At 35.1% G+C, this 17,076-nt stretch overlaps 1 protein-coding gene across 1 annotated transcript in view; it reads right to left on the reverse strand.

Moving 5' to 3' along the window:
- Nucleotides 1-3,800: 3,800 nt before the first annotated feature.
- MICU3 (mitochondrial calcium uptake 3) overlaps nt 3,801-17,076 on the reverse strand; it is a 96,269-nt gene continuing 82,993 nt past the window's right edge. The window contains exons 12-15 of the mRNA XM_024759872.1: nt 11,527-11,635; nt 9,074-9,231; nt 7,843-7,911; nt 3,801-6,115 (exon numbers count right to left, since the gene is read on the reverse strand). Coding sequence (XP_024615640.1) covers nt 7,843-7,911; nt 9,074-9,231; nt 11,527-11,635 — 336 coding nt within the window. The 3' untranslated portion in view covers nt 3,801-6,115. The remainder of the gene's footprint in view (nt 6,116-7,842; nt 7,912-9,073; nt 9,232-11,526; nt 11,636-17,076) is intronic.

Consider the following 17,076-nt stretch of genomic DNA (forward strand, 5'->3'; position numbering starts at 1 on the left):
TTTTGATTTCAGCAATTAAATTTTCTTAGAAATTCTACCTCATAAGTGTATCTGTGTAATCCCTATAGTTTTTAAAAAAACTCATTGTTGTAATTTCATAGTTTGTTTCATACATAGCTCTTACGCATTCTGTCTTCGGTTCCAACAACTGCATTCTTTGGGGTCTAAATTTATTAGTTGATTCTCACTAATAGTGGCAGGCCTTATCTGGATTTGGTAGTCTTTGTTTAAGAGGTCAAGCTTGATTGTAATCAAGCATCTCTCTTTGTGTACATACGTGTCTCAGGACGCTTCAGGACCTCCTTCAGGATTTTAGCTTAGAGGAAGGGGTCTCAGATTCAGGTTCTCCACCTCGTTGCTGTTTCAAGGCTGAATATACTCAGATATGGTCAGTACAGAATTCTGACCTCAGGGAAATCCTATCCCTGCACAAAGCCTGCAGGCTCCCTATCATTCTAGTTTCAAGCACCTGTGAACTTTGTTGCTCTGGCCTGAGGTCCTCACCTATGTTCCTGATTATTTCCAGCAAGTCCAATTCAGGCTCCAAGCTACCTTAGTCTACCTGGTTATTTGGGGCTCAGCTCTTGGATTTTAAAAATTTCATTTTTACTCTTTTCTTTGAAGGGAGAAATCCCTAGAAACCTGAAATGCTTCAGTGTATATTGTGTTTGTGCAGGGGTGGGGGGTGTCTAGCTATTGTGGAGGAGAAGTTAACCTCTAAGTTTCTAAAACCTCAAGTATTAGGGAGCAAAAACACATGTATTAACATTATAATCAGAAAAATAACAAAAAGGACAACAGGTATCTGTATCTGAATTATTAATGTACAATTCATGTGGTAAGTAATCACTATGAGAAATTGAGTTATTAGTATAATCTATTCATCATTTTTGTGTTGCTTAATTTATTTCTCAAGTTCAAATACTAGCTAAAGGATACTTTCCATAGACTGAATCTTTGTAAATTTTAGAAAAATATATTTAAGTTGACAAATGAAGGCTGACATTTGGCTATGCTTTAATAGGCTGAACACCAAGCAAATCCTATTCCTTTATTTGTTCATTTGGCAGTAAGTCTTGACATCACCTTCTCCTCTTTCTTAAATTTGCTTACTTAGCAGGGCACAATGCAGTTCTGATGTGCAATCTGATTTCAAAAGAATCTTTGAGACAGCTAATCTTCTGTACACTCACTGTAATTAAATATTACAGCACAAATGGTACATAAGATACTCACCTTCTTGAGAACCTCTTAGCACCAAAGAGCAGTGAAATAAAAAAGTATAGATTTTCAGAGTGGTTTTTGTAGATTTTTCAGCTTGAACTTTTAACTCTTATAGCACCTAGAGCTTACAAGGAATAAAGTATTAAATACCACAGATTACAAATATCTTTATTAGTTGTCTTTCCTTCTGTCCTAAATTCTCATTTTATCACAGTTTAAAATCCGCTAGAAGACAAATCTGCTTACCTTCAAGCTACCTGCTTCATCCCTGAAAATATGCGATAGAAAATGCCATACTTAATTAGGCTAATAATCAAGTTCAGTTCTTGGTCTCTTTGGTAAATGTCACCAAAATATGTCTTGTAGGAGAGTATGTCTGCTATCTTTAACTTTAAAATCCAATAACTGATATTCACTGACGTTCCTTTATCAATTAGTCTCTTCCTCATCTCCACCACCCAAGCTTAAACATGTGGTAGTTCCATAAGTTCAAAATCACCATTATACATTTATTTTTCTTAAAACTATCTCTATCTGCCTCAAGAAGAAGTAACCAAACTCTGGATTTGGTGAATAAATCCATCCAGCACATGACCTTCATGATTTAGTCCCACTTTTCCCAGACTGAGGTCCTAAGTTTTAAAATTGTGCTTTTCTTGAAAAAGTAAACAAAGACATGGTAAAAATACTCAAACAGCTCAATAACAGCTCATTAAATACATGAGCTTATGGCCCCCTTTATTAAATATACCTATGGCTCCATCTTCAAAGGGCCTCTGAACAAAACAGCAGCTAGGCTGTGGACTAACAGGCAGGACAAATCTGACCAAAGAGAAAAAGACCTAGCAATACTGATAGTCAAAGCCCCTCATATGAAATGGCCCAGCCAGAAGAGCAATGAGTGGAATCCATTGGCCAAAAGCTCACTCCATGCACACGGAGCTTCTAGTTTGTTTTAAAATATGAACATATAACAAAAGATTACCAGATATTTGAGAAAAACTTCTAATAGGAGACACCTAAAACACAAACAGAAAAATGGAGTGAGGCAATGAAGGGAGAAGAAAACTTCAAAGAAACTGAAATTAAATAATCAGAGACAGAATTAAAAGCTGCTGAATATGCAAAACAAGCACAGGAGACAATAAAAAGGTAAATTCAGAGAAAAAAAATTTTCTTCCTATATATATACATATCTATGACACAGACTAATTTACAAATTAGGTACAGTAACTAATAATAAAATAGAACACTTGTAACAACATACTGTAATAATAGTTATGTGAATGTGGTCTCTCTCTCTCTCAAAATATCTTCTTGTATAAATTAAATGTCTTTTCCATCTTAACGGAGCATTTACTACAGTCTGTGGCTGTAACTTTTGCAGTTTGAGGTGTGACAGTATAACTAGCATGAATTTCTTTTTCTTTCTTCACAATTTCAGAAATAGAAGATTCGTTCTTACCATAGGTATTAGCAACCTCAGCATAGTTTTCTTTTCCTTATTAAGTTGAAAACTTTTTTTTTTTTTTTTTTTTTTTTTTTGCGGTACGCCGGCCTCTCACTGCTGTGGCCTCTCCCGTTGCGGAGCACAGGCTCCGGACGCGCAGGCCCAGCGGCCATGGCTCACGGGCCTAGCCGCTCCGCGGCATGTGGGATCCTCCCGGACTGGGGCACAAACCCGCGTCCCCTGCATTGGCAGGCGGACTCTCAACCACTGAGTCACCAGGGAAGCCCAAGTTGAAAACTTTTACCTTCTCACTTAAAGGAAGCACTTTACAGCTTCTCTTTAATATATCCAAATTACTAGCATCACTACTCTTGCACGTTGGGTCCATTATTAAGTAAAATAAGGGTCACCTGAATGTAAACACTGTGATTCCATGACATCCATCTGATAACCAAGACGGCTACTAAGTGACTAAAGGGTGGGATACACTGGGCAAAGGGACGATTCACAACCCAGGAAGGACATAGTGGGATTTCATCATGTTACTCAGAATGGTGAGCAAGTTAAAACTTACGGATTTTTTATTTCTGGAATTTTCCATTTAATATTTTTGGACCCAGGTTGACCACGAGTAACTGAAACCACGGGAAGTGAAGCCGTGGATAAGGGGGGACTACTGAAATGTATTTTGAAAATTGGTAAATTTCTAGGAGTTGTCTTAGTAAGATGATACCTACAAAATACCAACATTAGTGAAACGGGCTGCTGCAGTGTTGATTTAATGATTTTAAACCACTTAAACAGTTAGTCTGTAAAGGAAAATTGATATTCCATTCACATGTAAACTTTCTGAAAGTTTTCCAGTACCAATGATAATATTTTATCAATATAATGTATGAATTCCTATTATACACTTTGAGAGGCTTTATGGCTCTATGATGTATTTACTTACAGAAGTGTTGATGAGATTAATTTCTTGGCATGTATTGCTATAGCAGAGGGCATAAAATCAATGGAGGTTTGGTAATCAACAAAGATTGTCAAAGTTTATACGTGACATTTTTCAGAAAGACATTAGTCCACAGATATACAGAAAAGCAAAGTACTAAATTTCTTGATTCAACAGCAAGTATATTTATTTTAAGATAACATAAGAATGTAAGACAGGTCACTTTACATAAGAACAGTAAACTGGAACTTAAATGAAATTCATAATAAGAAATGATTCTGAGAATTACCATAAACCTTTCATCATAAAGTCTTCTGTAAAGAGTATGGTACTAAAATTTCATGTATAGCTTCATCTTTCCAAGGAATAGTTTGTAGAAGGAAATACTGAGAATAGCATACATGTATTTAGTACATTACTATTTTCAAAGCACTTAAAATTTTTAAAATTGATGTAAACAACAGTCCAGTAAGATATTTTTACCTCCCATTTTATAGATGATAAAGTTCAAGAGTGATAATATGTGGAGAATCACCATAATTTACTACTCTTTTCCATTTTAATTGATCAGAATATTTTATTTATTTGCATTTTAATATTATGCTGCAGTCTTATAAGCAGATGAGTATCCATTCACTCTGATAAGCAATAAAGAATAAAGGTTACTATGTAGTATTCCTTGGGAGAATGGCAGAATTATAAAGAATCTTAATGATCTAATTCAGTTTTTAATATCTATTTATAGGACTGTTCTAAATAGCAATTTTTCCATATATGCAAGATAATTTAGTTTATAATTAAAGATAAAAGTAAGTTGCATTTTTTCCATTCTTTTAGATAGCAAATAATATTGAGAACATTCAGTGTAAGGTAAAATAGAGCTGGGGCAAGTTAAATGAGAAGGTAGATATTCTCATTTAGTTAATCAACTGAATCAACCTGCAAAGCAGGTGAAATTATACTATATGAAATCCTAAAACTGATGAATCACATATTTCTATATCAATGTAATAAATAATATCAGATAAAGAATGTAAAAAGTCTAAAAATGCATTGTCAATGCTAACAACATATTCTTGGGAATAACATTACTTTCATAAATAGGCTGATGCAGAACTATCAATTTCACTTTTAATAACTTAACAAAAACAAAGTCAGTATTTCCTATTTTCATATATAAAAGCAAGATAACAGTTGGAGTGTGTGCAGTTTATATTTAGTACATCTTAGAAGATAAATGAACCTATCTTCCACATACAGTATAATTTAAATTCATTGTTCTATTTTTGCATAGTAACTTTTTATAAACTACATTTTTTTAATTGAACAGATTTCCATTAAATCCTATCAAGTTATTTTCTCCAGGAGAAAATCTAATTTTGCTGTTTTTCAATAGAAAGTTTATCTTTTCTCTTTTAAGACATTTTGAAATAATAAATTCTATTTAAAGTATTCATGATTACTGGCTGTTTGGCATTACTTTAACATGTGGTCCTTTTGCAAGAAACAAATATTAACTTCTACCTAATATATACTTCAGTCTGCTAAACCATTTTATATTAATCTTTTATAATACTCATTTTGACACCACAGACATAATAACAATATGCGATAAGTTACAGAGCCTCAAGATATTATTTTTACTACTGTTATTAACATGTACCATCTGCTATCAGGAGCTGCACCATGTTTAAAACAATAATGACAATAACAGTGACTACTGCTACAAAAACTACCACTGTTTCTACCATTAATGTATGAGTTTTTTTGAGAAAAAAAATTTACATTTTAAATTACTGTATACATAAAATAATATTAGACATTCTGTTGACTTTGGTAAATGAACAAAAACTTAAAAAAAACTTTATATGATTCAAACAATATATGTTAATTAAGCAATTTTAAAGTTAAAAGTACAGTGTAAACCATCATATTGTATAGTAGCTTAAGTTCTATTTGTGTTTCAAAATTACTTCAATGTAATTAAAAGCCTGGAGATCTATTAACAATTCTAAGGGCCCTAAGATAAATCTCAAGGAATATTCATTTTCTGATAATAAGTTCAGCCTAAAACCAAAAATATGTTGCTGTTCATTTTTAAGTGATCTAGATTCCACGAGTCATACATTATTTTGAAATGAGACAAATTTCTAATGAATCTTTTAAAAAATTAAAATACATTTTTATACAGTCACTGGAAGAATCCAAAGGGAATGAAAAAGTGCAGAGTTCAGTAAATCAAGTCAAAAGCTCAACATGATAACACGTAACGTTAGTAGTAAGAAGATGCATGATAACACGTAACATTAGTAATTAGTAAGCAGATGCATCTTATATTCAAAAATTCAGTTAAAGAAAAAATTATAATTAGCATTTCACCTTTTCCTTCATTTACACAAGTTCTGATCTCAGACCTGCTTCCGCCCTCTGAAGTTTTTGCTTCTTGCACTTTCAAGTAGATAATAATCCTTTAAACTTTGCTTTAGAAGTACCTAATTAAAAAAATATATGTAATACATAAAAGTAACATTTTTTAGGATGAAATTTGGAAGTAACAGCATTAATCATTATAATAATGACAGGAAACAGTAAGGCACATGATAAAAACACGCAACAGCAAGTATAAGAATCAAAGACTTAATCATAAACTATTTCCTTAAATTTAAAGGTTCAGTGTTTTGTTTAGTAACTTGTCTAATCCTCAGTCTTCCAAAGTTCTAGAATCTAAGTAGCCATTTTTATCTATGGTTCTATATACTACTACACAGAATCAATAATGTCAATGTGACACTATTACAGGCTGGTTGGAAACACTATCTATATGAACATATAAATGGTATAGTCCTATTTTTTTAAATGTTTAGCTTAACTTCTTATAATAAAGGCAATATAAAGTTCCTCAAAATAGAGATTAGGCAGACCTGACTTCTTCTGTTAGCTCAATCACAACAGTTACCACCTTAGATAAGTAAATAAGCCTACTTACCACTAAACATTTTAGACCAGCAATTCCCTAAATGGGTTCCATAAAATATTAGGCTTCAAAGCTACTTTGCAAAATACCAAATACTGCTGTTTTCTTTTAGAGAGACAAATCAATAGTGGCATATTAAGATCTGTAAGTCCTAAGGAACCTTTTTAACCATATCTATTATGATATTTCTCATACTTATTTCTAAACAGCTTTTGGTCTTTTAACTAATATACATTGACATCCTATGTATATGTACCACTTTGGTAATGCCACACTAGACAAATATAAATGTTTTAATCTTGAAAAAATATCCAAAAAATAGGTATTTGCAAGCATGTAAATGAATGAACGTGTCACTGCAGAGACCTAATCAGAACCCACAATCAACCAAAATTTTATAGCTATAGTTGACTTTTAAAAGAAAAACAAAAAGAAAAAAGGAAAAACAAATCTCTCATTTTGGAGGTCAGCAACAAGTCTGAGATACTTATTTGGGTTGATACAAATGAACAAATCTCCTGTATCTTCCTCAACTATTTCATTCCATGGTGATGGTGTAGTAAATAATAACTAAGATGGTTTTGTCATCACACAGAATGAGGCTCAAATTGCTCAAATCCTGGTTTGCATCTTACTAGCAAGTTATCTTGGGTAAATGACTCACCAAGTCTCTATTTTCTCTGCTGTTAAATGGGATATCTATCTGTAAGGATTAAATGAAATACTACATGTAGAAGAACACCTGGTATAGTGCCAGGCACCCAAAATAACTCTAAAAAAATTTAGTTGCTATTATTGTAGCAAATGTTTGGAATCATGATCCTAAAAAATAGTTACAAATATCCCTAAGATGCTAGTAATCCTAGATTATAAAAATGCAATCTGGATTCATTATATTGTATCTGCTCAGATACAAAACTGCAGGTTAAGCAGAAAAATTTTCAGTCACAACATTCATGAGAATTCCAGTCAGATGAGTATTTCTTCCAGTTCATTTTTAGATCACAACTTAATAGTGGCAAACTAATGCTTTGTTATAATAACTATTCTTAAACTGAATTGTATGGTGTAAAATGAAATCATTAAAAGACTAATTCTTAACTTGAATTAGTGACCTAAACATTAAAAATAAATTATAATTCTATTTCTTTCAGCTATTACCTAAATGTTGTAAGAGAAAAATAAATTATGACCCTTCTTTTACTGTTACTGAACAAATTTAGACAAACAGAGGTGCTAACATACTTATCTGCTATGAAGTTCCTTCTTCAGACAGGATTTGAAAGTGGGATACTTCTGAACTGTTTTATAACCCTGTGGAACAGAGGATTAAAAGTGTGCAAAGGTAAATAAAATGTTATGGGGTCACAGATATTCAATAAATAAGGTAAAAATAAAAATACATAAAATCTAAGAGAGAAATACAGTGTCAGGGGTTTATAGCATAGTTTTATATTGGGGTGGCCAAAAAGTTTGTTCGTGTCTTTCATAACATCTTACAAAAAAACCTTAACGAACTTTTTGGCCAACCCAGTATTTTAGTTTGATCTTGCTATTCTAAAATATTTGAGGAAAAAAATGATTTTCAACGCATGCCCTTTTAGGCATTTGTGCCATCACCGCAAATGTTAATAACTAACCACTAGGTGGCAGTTAAGTACACGGTATCTTTACCAAGACAGTTGGGATTTTAAGAATCCATTAAAAATCTTTAAAAACATTGTCTCAGATTAATCTTGATTTTTTTGTACATATATATTTTTTTCTTTTTAAATGTATAATGCTCAGGGGTACTGTTACCAAAGAGGGAAGACTGAATATTCTAGCTGTTAATCATATATTTACTTTCCATTTGTGGCACATCCAAATACATTAAATGTGTAAACATTTATTGATTTATGTTACATTTCATTCTTTAAAACATATTTCTGAGAAAAATCACTGAATTTCTTGTAATTATTTTGCAGTATAAGATGTTACAAGGAAAGAACAGTTCAACAGACAAAAAAACATTTTTTACCTCATTTTCCATATAAAAAGTACTGAATATGCAGTGACTTAAGAACCTCACGTTGCCTAGTGGAAATCTGCATCATATAAAATGAGAAATAGTGATATTTCTTTGTATACTAGCAAGTCTTAAACAGCCAGTGTGCAGACTGAATCAAAATATTTGGCAACATTTCCCCCCCACAAACTGGGATGAAGACATTAAACTAATTGAATATGAAAATAAGTTATTAAAATTCACACTGATTTTTTTTTTCACACTGATTTTATATTTTAAAAAGCATCACCTTTTATCTCTTCAAATTGTTTTTGAAAATAGGTAGGGCCTTATGTTTTTCCTTTTCAAATATAACATCTCCTGTTTATATCCTTAAAAACTTATATAAAGTGTTTCTGAAACTTAGATGGATTTTTTTCTTTCAGTTTTTAAAAAGGATAGCAATAGGCTTGAAATTTATAGGTTTACCCGGAATCCTCTATGGAGTCTGTCTTTCATAATTCCAATGAATTCTTTATAGCTTAATTGATCATCTTTGTCAACATCAAAAATCTTAAAGACTGTGTTCACTAAATGTGGTGAAAGTCTGAGGCCAGTGGCTACATAGACGGCACGTTTAAATTCATCTAGATAAATGACACAGAAAAGGAGTAAACCATTAACATTTTTATAATATGTGTTAATTACTAGCCAGGTTATAAAAGAAGATTTTTTTTCTAAACATGGGTCATGATCTTATGTAACATAGCACTTTTCATTAATCATGCCATCTTTTTAGGGAACATAAAATTTTTTGTGGTTTTAATGAAAAGGACCTACTATCAACCACAGACACTTTAGAGGTTATTAAGGTGAATAAGTTCTCAAGAAACTTACAGTTCAGATGGGAGATGACACACCTATCCAAATAATCATTACACAGGACCACACAAAAAGCAGCAACAAAGCGCTATGAGAATTTGGAAATGAGTGGTTACTTGTGGGGTAGCGTGGAGTAGGGAAAGGAGAGGGAAGACAGCGATTAGGGAAGGCTGCCGCTTTGCATCTGAGTTCAGCCCTGAAGGATAAAGGATTTCAGCTTGTAGAGATGAGAGGAAATGGCAGATGATGACATGAAAGAACAAAGGTGGGGCAGGGCTCAGGAGCACAAGGCATGTTCAGAAAATGAGCAGCCTGGACACCCAGGAGCTGGGGAAGCTCTGCACGGGGACTTTGAGGTGAGGAACCTGTACGATCTTCAACAGGCAATTGGGGAACTGAAGAATTTTCCATAGCAGGTGTGTCAGGGTTAATCTGTTTTAGGAAGATTATTCTGTGAGTTGTCCAGGAAACGTCAGAGAGGAGAGTGGATAATGGCAGGAATACCACTGCGGTGGCTACAGCAATAGCTCTTTTTAAGGTGATAACCTGAATTAATGTGCTAGAAGTGGCAACAGAAAAAAAAAAAAAAGAGACAGATCTATTCCTAGCACCTGCGAGAGTGATTTTTTTCATTTCGTTTCATTCAGTTCCACAAAGTAAAAGAGCAACTTTCCATTCTGAACCAGCTAAGCAGATACTGACTTTTTCTCTTTTTGAAGTTGATTAGTAGGTTTACCGTGGCAGTAAAACAAACGTCAGAGAGGAGAGTGGATAATGGCAGGAATACCACTGCGGTGGCTACAGCAATAGCTCTTTTTAAGAGGTGATAACCTGAATTAACGTGCTAGAAGTGGCAACAGAAAAAAAACAAAAGAGACAGATCTATTCCTAGCACCTGCGAGAGTGATTTTTTTCATTTCGTTTCATTCAGTTCCACAAAGTAAAAGAGCAACTTTCCATTCTGAACCATCTAAGCAGATACTGACTTTTTCTCTTTTTGAAGTTGATTAGTAGGTTTACCGTGGCAGTAAAACATTGGCCTGTTAAGGCAGGGCTCCCAAAGGTTTTGGTTTTAAAACACTAAAATGTGTTAAGAAGATGCCTTATTTGAATATCTAGAACAGTCAAAGGGTGAAATATGAAAACTTTTCAGTTTTTAGGTTTCCTTTCCTCAACGAGTAAGTGAATGAAGCTATGTGAGGGATTCACTATCTGTGTTTTGGGAAAAGAGAATTATTAGCACTTAGAGGCTCCGGTTTTCCTTGGCCCTAGAACTTGGTAATAAAATAACGAGACTGTCCTCTGAGATTGAACTGGGGGATTAGCACTTATTAGATTATGGCAGACACGGGTAAAGTCACCGTAAAGACATAACCAGAAAGTCCTCATATGGCAAGAATATTTAAAAACAATATGGCCACGAGGGAAGGGAAGGTGGGTCATAGCCACAGAATCCTGGGAAAAGGACTTGACTTGTTAGTCTACCTACAGGGAAAGAATGAGCTGGTCCTGAGGACTACAGCATTCAGAATTCTATGGCAGTTGTATTTTTTTGTAAATCAAGCAAAATTGACTGTCATTTTTATATATCGTTCTTAAAACTTGGCTAATGTAAGTCCATGGCTAAGAGGTGGCTCTGTTGACAAAATTCAGGTTTCTGAGCCAGCAGAGAGTGTGGGTAAAATCAGTAATACAAACAAATAATATGAATATCACCCTGTGATGATGTCTGCGGCATGGCCAGCTGGCTCTTCTATAGGGAGACACATATCCCCTCAAGGTTACCAAGCAGCCATGAGGTTTCTTCCTCTTTAAACCTTTACAAACATCATTAGCTTTTCCCATAATATGCAGTGAGGGGCAATCATAAATTTAATACAAAATAGTAGCATATTTTCCTAAATTTAGCTTAGGGAAAACAAATTTCCTGTTGAAGTATACACCAAACTTTCAGGCAAATGGATGGCTAATATGATATATCTAGTTAATTTGTTGTCAAAGTCACCAGAAGCAATGTAGGAATATGATTTGCTTTTAGTTTTTGAAAGTTTGTTACTTACCTTGACCTATAGAGCGACTTGCAAAATTATACATATTCAAGGCTATTGCAAAGTCTTCTAGGTTGTTCAAAAACTGGAAAAATGACCTGAATTCATCAAATGTAATGCCCTATATTGGGAAAATATATGTAAATATATTTAGCATTGTCAAATTGATTTAAATAAATATCTACGCTTCCTAGAAATAAGCAGATTGAGCATCAGCAATATATCTCGTAAGTATATATTTCCAGGGCACCTTCTGAAACCTTCTTTCTCCAAATGAAATGTAAAATTCACTCAAATTTTTTCCACTGGGTAATGTTGCTACTATTAGCAATGATAGGTGAAAATATTTTTAAAACACTCTCATATCAGCACAAAGTTAAAGAAAAATGCTACAATAAACATAAATTTAAAAGTTTCCATTTTTGGAAATTCTCACTTCAGGCCTGAATTTCTTAAACTTTAAAAGTAAGTATGATCATTAAGAAAAAAGAAGAAGAAAAAAAAAAACCTCTAAAAACAGTTTCTCGGGCTTCCCTGGTGGCGCAGTGGTTGAGAGTCCGCCTGCCGATGCAGGGGACACGGGTTCGTGCCCCGGTCGGGGAAGATCCCACATGCCGCAGAGCAGCTGGGCCCGTGAGCCATGGCCGCTGGGCCTGCGCGTCCGGAGCCTGTGCTCCGCAACGGGAGAGGCCACAACAGTGAGAGGCCCATGTACCGCAAAAAAACACACACAAAAAAAAAACAACAAAAAAACCCCCAGTTTCTCCTGTACATGTATTTCTCCTTAAATATATTTCAGCATTAGGTCATTAATGTCTTTATAATGACAATGCAAAATAAATATGTCTAATAAGCCAACAGTCGTGTATTTTTACTTGTTCCTGCCATGATAAGGCTGCCAGAACAACAGGAGGAAGTACAATGACTGTAGCAGAGCTCTGGGAGGCCCAACACAGGGCTTCCAGTAGGGTCATGGAAAGGACTCTGGAATTTCATTTATGTAAATTGAAATTATTGCCACTGCTATAACTTCAATTAAACAGGAAAGTGACTTGAAATAAGTACAATGTTTATTGCCACTGCTATAACTTCAATTAAACAGGAAAGTTACTTGAAATAAGCACAATGTATCTCTGATAATACGAATTTGGATACAAAGGGCTGCAAGATGAACAAAATTGAGAGACAAAGTAAACAGAGAACAAGCAGAGGGCTGAGAGCTTAGGCTTCACAAATTCTGACCTTACTACTGGGGTAGCAGAGGAATTTGGATACAAAGGGCTGCATTTACTTGATGTGTTCTCCTCAGCAAGATGAACAAAATTGAGAGACAAAGTAAACAGAGAACAAGCAGAGGGCTGAGAGCTTAGGCTTCACAAATTCTGACCTTACTACTGGGGTAGCAGGGGAAGGGAAGCTAAGGAGGTGGCACTGGAAAGCTGGGCAAAGAACCAGAGAGTTTATTTTCATATAAATCAGCTACTGATTAAGTGATTTATTATCAAAATAATATTATCAATTTGTTATTGAAATAATAATACCAAATTTTAATACACATTAGTTCCACTTCAATTATAACCCCTCTTTACTTTCAAGGAGAATCATCACTGTCATTTCTCTTCACTTCTTCTTTTTCTCTTTCCTTACATTCATTTATGGCCATTCCAACTCTGGATTCTGCTTTGTGATCTGATCCCCCCTGCCATGTTTTCCTGACAGGACTGTTTGACTCAATTAGGGAGACTGAGCCAGAAGGGGTTTGTCTTGATGTGAAGAGCTTGTTGCCAGGGAAACTGGCCACTGCTCTGGTTCTGTATCAGTTTGTGCTGGATCAGCTGTCCCAGCAACAATCTCTGTGTCAGGGTGACAGGTTAATGCTGGTAAAAGTGAAAAACAAGAGGATGGGATATTTTAAAACAAAGTGTAAACAAAAATGTCAATACTTTTAGGGAGCTTAAAATTAAAAGCAAATCAAAGAATGACAGAATACAATGTTCTCCATCTGAACCTTTGGATTTTTCAAAATGGGGATCTCATGTTTGGAAAGACAGGGCAAATTCAAAACCATACAGTAATTGTTTTGTACAGATTAAACTCTTTGTGTTTGTAAATATGGAATTGAAAATTGAAAAACAGGGCATTCATTTTGATGGCGATTATTTAAAGCAATCCATTCTTAACAGAAGTGAGGGACAGACAGTCTGGGGAAGTGGCAGAGAGACAGGGGTATGGCCATTTTTTCTCCCTCCCCATTCTTATTCCCAGAATCACTTCTGTAATGAACCACTGGGACTTGAATGGAGTGTGTCCTAATCGTTAGAAGTGGAGTAAAAAGAAGTAGCTTACATCGTAACAAAAATAAAGTGATGATAATATCTGATGACTTTAAAGTATCAAAATACATATATACTGAGAGTCCAGAAATAAACCCAAATATCTACGGTCAACTGATTTTCAGTAAGGGTGCCTTGTTCTCAAATTGTCGTGATATGTGATTTGACCTGTCTGGTGATTCCCTGAAGGACCAGCACAGAGGCTGACTTTTGTTTCACCCTTTTCCCCTTGGACTAGAATGGCTTTCCTGGTGACAGTGACATCTATTACAACATTTAAAGACATACACACTCTATGCCAGCCTGGGGCAAGGGACGACAGAGGAGACAAGTGGCAGACAGAATCCAAAAGCCTGGGAAGGAGGAGGCTGAAGAGAATGGTTACTGGGAGAATAGGGGCTCACAGCGCTATCGCATATACTTGGGAAATTGGACATGCCCAGGAACTGACACATGCTTTAACAGACCTGAGGGGACCCTAGGTTACCACCTCTGGCAGATATGTGAGCTCTGTGAGAGCAGGAGGTGAAGGTAAATAAAGGGGCTTAGGTAGCCTGGCGTAGTGCTGAAGGAGTGCTCCAGCTCACAGCTTAACTGCAAAGACTGGGACAGTACTATATTTTTTTCTTCTTGGCTTCAGGCATTTAAGGAAATCTCTGTCAGTTCTCTGGCTAACCCCTAAGATAAAGGAACAGAGTCTTAAGTGACTGCATATGACAAGGAATACAGTCTTTTCTGTTTGTTTAGTGACTTATCCAAGCTATTTTGCAAATGGACAACTGTAGGGGAGAATGTGATTTCCAGAGTTACCATATAATATTCAAAATGGCTAGTTTTTAGCAAAAAATTACAGTGCATACAAAGAATCAGGAAAATATGGCCCATTCACAGGAAGAAAAAAAAAGAATCAACAGAAGCCATCCCTAAAGAAGCCAAAACATTGGACCAAAGAAAAAACGATTTTAAATTAATTGTTGTAAATATGCTTAAAGAGCTAAAGGAAACCATGGACAAAGAACTAAAGGGAATCAGGAAAACCATGTATGAACAAAATGAGAATATCAATAAAGAGACAGAAAGTGTAAAAGGAACCAAATAAAAATTCTGGAGCTTAAAAGTACAATAGCTGAAATGAAAAGCTGACTAGAGAAGTTCAACAATAGATTTGGGCAGACAGAAGAAAGAATCTATGAAATTAAAGAGAGGACAATTGAAATTATTCAGTCTGAGGCACAGAAAGAAACAAGAATGAAGAAAAGTGAACAGGGCTTCCCTGGTGGCGCAGTGGTCGAGAGTCCGCCTGCCGATGCAGGGGACACAGGTTTGTGCCTCGGTCTGGGCAGATCCCATATGCCATGGAGCGGCTGGGCCCGTGAGCCATGGCTGCTGAGCCTGCACGTCTGGAGCCTGTGCTCCGCAATGGGAGAGGCCACGACAGTGAGAGGCTCGTGTACCGCAGGGAAAAAAAAAAAAGAAAAGTGAACAGAGCCTAAGGGTCCTGGGGACACCATCAAGTTCATACATACATTACGGGACTTCCAGAAGGAAAAGAGAGAAAGAAGTCGAAAGAATATTTAAAGAAATAATGGTTGAAAACACCAAATTTGAGGGAAGACGGGAGTCTACACATCTGAGAAGCTCAATGAAATCCAAGTAGGATAAACTAAAAAACGCCCACACCAAGACACATATTCAAAGTGTCAAAAGCCAAAGCCAGAGATACTTGAAAGCAGCAGAGGAGAAGCAGCTCTTCACATAGAAGGGATCCCCAATAAGATTAGCAGCTGATTTCTCATCAGAACTCACAGAGGCAAGAAGTGAGTGGGATACTTCAAGTGCTGAAAGAAAAAAACCTGTCAACCAAGAATTCTGTATGTGGCAAAAGTATCCTTCAAAAATGAAGAAATTAAGACATTTTCAGATAAACAAAAGCTAAGGGAATTCATTACTAGCAGACCTGTCCTACAAGAAATGCTAAAGGAAGTCCCTCAGGCTGAAAAGACAAGAAACTAGATAGCAACTCAAAGCTATATAAAGAAATAAAGAGTTCTGGTTAAGGTAAGGGTAAAGGTGATTACATAGATAACACTTCATACTCACTAGGATGGCTATAATTTATATATATAGCAATTCCACTCTAGGTATATACCCAAAAGAACTGAAAACTGGTATTCAAACAAAAAAATACATGTACACACATATTCATAGCCGCATTATTCACAATCCCCAAAGGGTGGGAAAAGCTCACATGGCTATGGACAGATGACTGGATAAACAAATAGTGGTATATACCTACAATGGAACGTTATTCAGCCATAACAAGGAATGAAGTACTGATAGATGCTACAATGTGGATGAACCTCAAAAACATTATGAAAGAAGCCAAGCATGAAAAGTCACATATTGCCTGATTCTTTTTATATGAAATAGCCAGAACGGTTAAATCCACTGAGAGAAAAACCAGACTGATGGTTACCAGAGGCTGGGGGAAAACACTTAATAGGTACAGGGTTTACTTCTGGTGTAATGAAAATGTTTTGGAAATCGACAGAGATAGTGGTTGTACAACATGTGTATATACTAAACGACACTGAATTGTTCAGCTTAAAATGGTTAATTTTATGTTACATGATTTTTACCTCGGTAAAATTTGAAAAAATCAAAAGACTAGAATGAGGAAAAGATTTAACTTGAAAAAGCCAAAGAAATCATCAAGACAAATTATCATCCAAACTAAAACGACCATTTAGAAAACATGCGCTTAAGAGGACCTCAGGAATATAAACTATGTTTATTCTTAACACAAAATTCATACTCATATCATAAATTAAGTGTGCTATTTAGATCAGTAACTGATCTAAATAGCAAATACATAATAACTTTTAGAAATATATAAACAACTTTGAAAGATTGAGGGAAGTGTACCATTGTGAAAAAAGCAGAAAATTCAAACTCTGAAATTTACTGGCTGAATGATCTAATAAGGTAAGTCTCTTAAACCTTTCTGAACATCAGTGTCCTCAAAGCTTAATAACGGTAATTTTATTACTTTCTTGTTAATATTTACATTACGTGGTTATGATGAGAAGCCCTCTTCCCTTCCCTTCTACAGTCTCTATCTACATTCTCTCCTAGATAAGTTCACCTGGTCCCATGGTATTTAACATTTTTTAAAGTTATTTATCTTATATGGCAATATATTCACCTGTTCAAAATTCAAAAGGCACAA

The sequence above is a fragment of the Neophocaena asiaeorientalis genome, unplaced genomic scaffold (assembly GCF_003031525.2).
Source record: "Neophocaena asiaeorientalis asiaeorientalis breed wild unplaced genomic scaffold, Neophocaena_asiaeorientalis_V1.1 scaffold521, whole genome shotgun sequence".
Classification (NCBI taxonomy): Eukaryota; Metazoa; Chordata; class Mammalia; order Artiodactyla; family Phocoenidae; genus Neophocaena; species Neophocaena asiaeorientalis.